The 8,880-nt window shown below is 38.5% G+C and overlaps 1 protein-coding gene across 1 annotated transcript; it reads left to right on the forward strand.

Moving 5' to 3' along the window:
• Positions 1-1,510: 1,510 nt before the first annotated feature.
• On the forward strand, positions 1,511-4,604 carry FSHB (follicle stimulating hormone subunit beta). Its single transcript, XM_049890791.1, has 2 exons — positions 1,511-1,669; positions 4,374-4,604. Exons 1-2 carry the CDS (start codon positions 1,511-1,513, stop codon positions 4,602-4,604), a joined length of 390 nt encoding a protein of 129 aa, XP_049746748.1.
• The last annotated feature ends 4,276 nt before the right edge of the window (positions 4,605-8,880 follow it).

Below are 8,880 nucleotides of genomic sequence, written 5' to 3' on the forward strand. Positions count from 1 at the left end.
TAACACAGGACTATGACTAGACACAGGGCAACCCTAGGAAGGTGACGATGAAGGCTCTTCCTCATCTCCTATCCTGAACTCAAGCGTGAAATGTCCTAGGTGTTAAAGGTTGGAGAATTCGCCAGGAGTGGGGATTGGGCGGGGTGGGGAGAGAGAGGAAGCAGGGACATTTCAGGCAGAAGGAACATCACATGTAAAGACCAGGAGAAATAAATCAGCAGTACGTTCAGGGAATTACAAGTCAAGTAGTTAGCTTTTGCTAAAGTATCAAACACCAAGGTCTGAGATTGGGGGACCTGGATGTGGGAGGTAAAGAGATACAGTTCAAACTTTAGGTAGGAGTCAGGTCATGAAAGGCTTTATATTTGTTTGTTTCTTTACAGGTTCCAATCTACTTTTGGAGCAATTTATTAGCCATATCTATTTGAGGCACCTTCTTAACAGAGACAAAGCAATACTTGGAAAGGATTGAGTTCCCTGAGTTAAAGACAGAAAAGAAAAACTCAGAGTCACATTTAATTTGACAAGGTAAAGGAGTGGGTGTGCTACTACATCAAATTTAATTTGTACAAAATCATCATCTCAGGTAACATTGTTCCTGATCTTCTGCGTTTAGACTACTTCAGGAAATCTTGATCTCCCTGTCTAGCTAAACAGCGATTTACTTACAGCCAGCTTCAGGCCAGCATTGGTCACACTAATCCCCAACAAATCCACAAGGTGTTAGTTACACATGATTTTGTATAAAAGGGCAGCTTGAGGCTTGACGCAGTCTACAGCTTTCCCCAGGCAAGGCAGCCAAAGACAGGTGAGTCTCAGTATTTATAGTTATCAAGCCGTGACGGTTACTTTTGAAATTATACATTTTTTAGGACCTAGAGAACAAATCTATAGCTTTTCACTACTATTGTATAGGAAATTATGCTTATCAATCTGGCTTCTTAAATATGGGTAATAATACATTGTAATCACTGTTAGCAAGCAATTGACTCTATAGACAAGTTCACCTGACCTCTGAAATAGTCTATTTTTAAAGAAAGGTAGGCAAAAGTAAATACCAATATTTATGAGATGCTAAAAATGAAAAAGTAAATTTCTACTATTGAATTATCTGTTTCTTTTTTAATGAAAAATCATCTTTAAATGCAATAACAAGGGGGCACTTTTTTTTTGAAGGGCACCTCTAATGATCACAACTACTTGCTTCAGAATAATCAGTTTAAAACACCAGTAATACTTAATCTTTACATACTATTCTCTCCTAAGCATTATATTGGAGTTTTGAGTTATAATGTGTTTCTACTTTGACAAAACAAAGAAGAAGGAAGAGGAGGAAGAAAAGTAAAGATGTAAAGAAAAGAAAAAAGGCAGAAAAAAACTCGCTGAAGCAAAATGCGATGGCGGAGGATGGGTAGACCAACTCTTTTTGGTTTGGTCAACTTACAGAGCTATTATAATTCTCTCGTTTCATGGTTTCTAATGTGCCTCATTGTTTGTCTCCTAGCCCAGGATGAAGTCAATCCAGTTTTACTTCCTTTTCTGTTGCTGGAAAGCAATGTGCTGCAGTAGCTGTGAGTTGACCAATGTCACCATCGCAGTGGAGAAAGAGGAGTGCCACTTCTGCATAAGCATCAATACCACTTGGTGTGCAGGCTACTGCTACACTCGGGTAAGAACTTTGTTTTGCTGAAAGTGAGAATGTTGAGTGTCAGTACAAGACAAGCTTCAATTAATGTCACTTTATCAATATTTTGTTTCTCTCAAATAACAGCCCTGAGTCCCTTAGCCAACACTGAGTTGTGATTAGGATTAATTACCATGATATCATATAGATGTTTGGCTTACATTTGATTTGAGTAAACTTAGGACAGCCTAAGGTGGATATGAATGATCAATTCAGTAATACACCAGCTCTGAATTAAAAAAAAAAAAAAGCATACTAGTTGTCTTAGTCATCTAGTGCCACTGTAATAGAAATATCGCAAGTGGATGGCTTAAGAGAAGTTTATTTCTTCACAGTAAAGTAGGCTAAAAGTCCAAATTCAGGGTGTCAGCTCCAGGGGAAGTTTTTCTCTCTCTATCAGCCTTCTCATTAATCTTCCCTAAGACTTTTGTTTTAAGACTAGGAACTTCTCCATGTAGGGACTCTGGGTCCAAAGGACATGCTCTGCTCCGGTGCTGCTTTCTTGGTAGTATGGGGCCCCCTTCTCTCTCTGGTCACTTCTCTCTTTTATATCTCAAGAGACTGTCTCAAGGCACAAGCCAGTCTTGTAGATTAAGTCCTGCCTCACTAACCCAACTGCAGCCCATCCTCCCTCATTAACATCATAGAGGCAGGATTTACACACATTTTGGGGGGAAATCATTCATGACACTAGGTTTTACATATAGAGCTAAATATATAAACATACACATATATTTAATCGTAAAGGAGCTACAATAGTCTCAAAAAGACAATTGCTGTAACTAAGGCCATATTTTTGTAGTACAGACATGTTTCAAATGTTCCCAAGCCACATAAAAACTCAAACAGCCAAGTTATAAAAATTGTCTTTTTGCTCCACATGAGTACAAATGCCAATAAGATGTTAGAGAACACAAATCAATCCTCATAAGCTATTAGAAGAAAAAATGAATCAACAAACCTAACCCTTACTTTATGCTGTTGAGAAAACCAAGGTGCAGAGGCATAAAACCACACGTCTCTATTCTCATAGCTTTTTTTCATTAATCCAAGTAAATAGATAATCCCCCCTTTTTTTTTTCTGTAGCACCTGGTTATCTATGCAGAATTTCACTCTATAAACTGAAATTGAAAATAGCACTTTTTAATGAAATATACTTTATAAAATTTATGTATCTATATTAATAGTTTGATTAATCAAACTCAAGTTATTGTACAGTACAATGTACCATGTTTGGATATAGACTTGGAAGAATGACATTTAAATAAATTAAGCCACCAGTCCCAATTTCTTTCCTCAGTGTAAATAATTTTTTCACTAGAAATTGTTGTAATGAACATTTTCTGCCTGGATTAAAACTTCTTATATGTCAACTATGCTATACCTTTTTAAATCAAAAAACAAAAATCAAACCAAACCCGTTGCCGTCGAGTCAATTCTGACTCATAGCGACCCTATCAGACAGAGTAGAACTGCCCTATAGAGTTTCTGAGGAGCACCTGGTGGATTTGAACTGCTGACCTTTCTGTTTAGCAGCCGTAGCACTTAACCACTATGCCACAGGGTCTTCTATAGGCAGTATAGCACGATATTAAAATGCCACCAGGGTTTCCTTTAAATCAAGAGCCCTACAAAATATACAGCATTTAAGAGGAAAAAAATGTTTACAAGGTAATGGAATATTCAAAATCTGAGTAATGTGAACATTCACAAACTTTGTAAGCTAAGCGTTAACATTTTGTATAACATCTTTTTTTATTTTTTATAAATACACAGGGCAATTTATTTGGAAATAATTTTTCAGAGAAATTAAATTCCAGTATCATGAAAAAATCTTTATTATCATATGGTTTAAATTGTCATTAATAGAGCTTTTGAGTAAGTGTTGTTGTTGTTTTTATGTGCTGTCGAATCGGTTCTGACTCATAGAGACACCATATACAACAGAACAAAACACTGCCTGGTCCTGCACCATCCTCACAATCGTTGCTGTGTTTGAGCCCATTGCTGCAGCCACTGGGTCAATCCATCTCATTGAGTGTCTTCCTCTTTTTCACTGACCCTCTACTTTACCAAGCATGATGTCCTTCTTCGGAGACTGGTCCCTCCTGATAACGTGCCCAAAGTACATGAGATGCAGTCTCCCTATTCTCACTACTAAGGAGTATTCTTACTGCAGTTCTGAGACAAATTTGTTTGTTCTTCTGGCATTCTATGATATATTCAATATTCTTCACCAACATCATAACTCAAAGGCATCAATTCTTCTTTGGTCTTCCTTATTCATTGTCCAGTTTTCACATGCGTATGAGGAAACTGAAAATACCATGGCTGGGTATTGAATAAGTACAAGAAGTCAACTCAAAATTCTAAGCCATATTTCCCTATTCACTTTTTCATATTCAAATTCCCTTTAGAGTTTGAGATATAATTAATATTTTTATATAGCTGTGGAGAGTAGGAGAAGGAAAGATGTATTTTCCAAAAGATTTCCAGAATAATCAGGAAATGTCACATGACATATAGGTAGTTTGTGAGGTTATGTTTCCTTGGTTAGAAATTCTGTAAGTGGGTTTGAATAGGTAAATGTTAGAGCAAGCAGTATTGAATCCCTGTCTCATTTTGACAAAGCTAAACAGAAACTTCAAGAATGCTGTAACTTAACTCTTCCCTTCTTAAACTCTTCAGGACTTGGTATATAAGGACCCAGCCCGGCCCAACACCCAGAAGACATGTACCTTCAAGGAGCTGGTGTATGAGACAGTAAGAGTGCCTGGCTGTGCTCACCATGCAGACTCCCTGTATACATACCCAGTGGCCACTGAATGTCACTGTGGCAAGTGTGACAGCGACAGCACTGACTGCACTGTGCGAGGCCTGGGGCCCAGCTACTGCTCCTTCAGTGAAATGAAAGAATAAAGAACAGTGGGCATTTCAGGATACGTACCCTGGTCCTGACGACCAAGATACCTAAAAAGTCAGTGTGTATACAATGTGCCCATGCTGCAGACCACTGTGGGCCAGGGTGTCATCAGACCCCACTGCTACGTGTTCTTCTGGCATGGGTGGGGACTCTGGGAATTGAGAGTGCTAAGGCCGGGACCCTGTTACCCCTCAACCCTGTATTTCTAGGTCTGATTCCATAAGTTTTATTCAGTTTTAACTCACAAACTCTTGGGCGCTTTCCTGTTTAATCATCTTAGAAGCTCTCTACTGCAATTTTTTCCTCTTAGAGATGGGGATACCTGGGGTACAGGGAGGAAATGACAATATGAGTCATTTTACATACAGAGAGACAAACATGTAGACATATAGATGTAATCATAAAGGAGTTGCAATAGTCTCAAAAGCCAATGGCAGTAACTGAGGCCATATTTTTGCCTCATTGCAGGTAAAGAGCTAAATGCAACACAGTCTCCTGCTAGACTGTTGGGGCCTCAGGAACATGGCCAGCATCTTCATGATCGTAGCCTCCATGCCTAGCGTTGTGCCTGGAACTTAGTAAGAAACACAACGATGGTTTCCTTACAGAAAGTAAGATCAGAAAGGTGGGGGTAGGAAACCACAGAAAGAGGAAGTTTGAGGCTGGGCTGAAGAGGCTGTCCCCAGCAATGCCAGTCCATGGAAATTGTGACATCAGTTCCACCTCTCCTCTCTTCCTCTGAAACATGGAGTATTGAGACAGTATGGTTCTCTCTGTTGGGGCAGGGGGGACAGGATTTCCACACTATTAGTACCAGGTCCTGGTAAGTTTTTCTTAAGGCTTTAGTTAAGGGCAAAGACAGGGAATATTAATTTGGGCCTGTGGAAATTAACCCACATGTATTCCATCGCTTAAACAAATTGAACAAATGTTGTCAGATTTCTGTAAAACTCTCTGTTGAGAAGTAGGGGGAAAAAAAAAGCTGGAATCCCACTTCTTTGGAGGAAAGAGTTTTTTGTTTTTTTGAAAGTAGGTTTGAAAGCAGTTTAGGCAAATTAACAGGTCCATGCACTTATCTACAAATAAACATTTGTATAGAGTAATAACTCTTTTGGAAAGAATTAGCCATAAGAAAAAAATGACCACTGTGTTTTCTAGGATCCCCTTTACATCAGCCTTGCCTTTTGTATATATATCCATGTTCTCCAAAATCTAAGGCTTCCTTCAAAAGTGAAAATATTTCATGACTTCATTTCTTTAAAGATGTTAACTCACTTAGTTATGCACTTGTTTCACATTCATTTTGTTTAACTAATTTATTTAAATCTTATTTTTTTAATAAAGATGTTAGCCAACAGTCATAGATTTGTATTGTTTCATGTGTGAGCATAGGGCTCATACGTGTGTATATTTATAACATTGGTAGGAAAAGCTTTTTAAATATATTTCCTAATGATTCTGTAATTATTACCTGTCCTTGCCTTTGGAAACATTAAAAAAAAAAAAAAAGGTTGTATTTCTAAAAATATTTCATCATTTAAATTTCTTATCGTTTTATGAAGTTATCATTTTCTGTTATAGTGGCAACAACAGAGTATAGAATCATATTGTGAGTAGGGGCATTGGAGGCTCTCTAGTATATTTCTCTAATTTTTGAGATGGAAAAATTGAAGTCCAAAAATATTAAGTGCCCTCCCCGAGATCACAAAGATTTTTCATGGCAGAACCGGGATTAGAGCTCTGGACCAGTAGTTCTGAGTCCAGCTCTCCTTTGACTACTCTGCCATACTGAAAAGTCATTTTGTCAAGGCTTGAAGCAAAATTATAAGTAGTAATAATAATCAGCTATGTCAATTCAAATCGGACACTAGGTGTGGTTTATAGCTATATTCTCTATGCTATTTTGACACGCTGAAATTAACCATTTGCCATTGAGTTGATTCCAGCTCCTGGCAACTCCTTGGTTGCAAAGTAGTTCTTTGCTCCATAAGGTTTTCAAGGTTGTGACCTTTTAGAAACAGATTGCCAGGCCTTTATTCCAAGGTGCCTCTGGGTGGGTTTGAACCACCAACCTTTTGATAAGTAGCCGAGAGCTTAACCAGCTGAGCCACCCAGGGACTCCTACATTCAAATTGTTGTTGTTGTTGTGTGTCCTTGTCTTAGTTGTCTAGTGCTGCCATAAAAGAAATACCACAAGTAGGTGGCTTTAACAAACAAATTTATTTCTCACAGTTTAGGGGGCTAGATGTCCAAATTTAGGGTGCCTGCTCTAGGAGAAGGCTTTCCTCTCTCTATTGGCTCTGGAGGAAGGTCATTGTCTCTTTTCAGCTTCTGTTTCTTGGTTCCTTGGAGATCTTATATAGCATGGCATCTATCTTTCCCTATCTCTGCTTCCTCCTTTCCTTACTTAATCAGCTCTTTTATTTCTCAAAAGAGATTGATTGAAGACACACCCCACATTAATACTGCCTCATTAACATAACAAAGAAACCTCACTGCCAAATGGGATTATAACCACCTGTACTTTGTTGTCCTTAGGTGCCATCGAGTGGGTTCTGACCTTATGTACAACAGAATAAAACACTGCCTGGTCCTGCACCACCCTCACAATCATTGCTATGTTTGAGCCCATTGTTGCAGCCACTGTGTCAGTCCGTCTCATTGAGGGTCTTCCTCTTTTTCACTGATCATCTACTTTACCAAGCATGATGTCCTTCTCCAAGGACTGGTCCCTCCTGATAACACATCCAAAGTACAAAACAAGAAGTCTCACCATCTTTACTTCTAGGAAGCATTCTGGCTGTGCATCTTTCAAGACAGATTTGTTCATTCTTCTGACAGTCCATGCTATATGGGTTAGGATTATAACACATTATTTTGGGGGGACACATTCAATCCATAACAGCTGTTGAGTCAGTTGTGACTCATAGCAACCCCATAGTGTTTTCCAAGCCTGTAATCTTTATGAGAGCAGATTACCACATCTTTTCTCCAGTGGAGCTGCTGATGGGCTCCAACTGCCAACTTTCTGGTTAGCAGCAAAACACTTAACCATTGTGAAATGAGGGCTCCTTCATTGAAAATAGGGGTATATTAATGAAGTTTAATAACAAGATACAAAGGTAGAAAGGTAATCAGGAGTCAGACCGTGAGAGGCCTCGTATGTAGGGATTAGGGTTTTATCTGGAAAACAATGAGAAATACCACTGGTTTTTAGACATGGTTATAGTTGTAGATTAAAATAATCCACAGACCAAATTCACATGCCAAATATAGTCCATCACTTGTTTTTGTAAATAAGGTCTATTGGAACATGTCCACATCCATTTGTTTACATATTGTCTACAAGTGGTACAAAAGGTTAACTCTCTTTTCTGCTAACCAAAAAGTTGGAGATTCAAGTCCTCCTAAACCAAACCAAACCCATTGCCACCAACTTAATTCCGACTCATAGCAACCCTATAGGACAGAATAGAATTACCCATAGAGTTTCCAAGGACCACCTGGTGGATTTGAATTGCCAACCTTTTGGTTAGCAGCTGTAGCACTTGACCACTACACCACCAGGGTTTCCAGAATCCACCTAAATGCACCTTAAAAGAAATGTCTGGCAATCTACTAGCAAAAAAAAAAAAATCACCCAACAAAAATCCAATGGAGCACAATTCTACTCTGACACATACAGGGTTGCCGTGAGTCACAATCGACTCAGGGGCAACTGGTTTTATGGGAGCTTTTTTTTTTTTTTTTCCCTATAACAAAAGAGTTGAGTAACTGTGACAGAGACTTACGACCCATAAAGCCTAAAGTATTTACTATCTAGACCTTTACAGAAAAATGTTTGCCAACCCCTGCTCTAAGAGAAATGGTTGAAAAGAGGCAGAATGTTAATATGACTGTCTTTTCTATTTATATAGTAAAGAGATGGTTTGTTTGCAAATATTAAAGGGAATTAGACAAAGTTCAGGAATTTGGAGCTTTAATGGAATGTAAAATTCTATTGTTTCAAGACCCAAAATAGTAAGAGATAAAATAGGTTTGAGAAACGAAGGGCCATTAAGACAGAATTAGGGCATGGCCTTCTCACCTTGGACTTTTAACTGCAATAGTATGAAGGTAGGACCATTAAGTTTGGGGGGATGCAAACAAATAAATCAGGATCGATAATTATGGTAGGCAAGAATTTTGGTTATATTTATTGGCACATGGAACTGAATGGAAATATTCAGTTGACTGCCAAAGAAACCATAAGGCCTCCCAAAATAATCTTTA

The sequence above is a fragment of the Elephas maximus genome, chromosome 7 (assembly GCF_024166365.1).
Source record: "Elephas maximus indicus isolate mEleMax1 chromosome 7, mEleMax1 primary haplotype, whole genome shotgun sequence".
In the NCBI taxonomy this organism is placed as follows: Eukaryota; Metazoa; Chordata; class Mammalia; order Proboscidea; family Elephantidae; genus Elephas; species Elephas maximus.

Coding starts and splice junctions, on each gene's coding strand:
- FSHB (XM_049890791.1), top strand. CDS start 1,511: ATGAAGTCAATCCAGTTTTACTTCCTTTTCTGTTGCTGGAAAGCAATG. Junction 1,670..4,373: donor CAGGCTACTGCTACACTCGG/GTAAGAACTTTG, acceptor TAAACTCTTCAG/GACTTGGTATATAAGGACCC.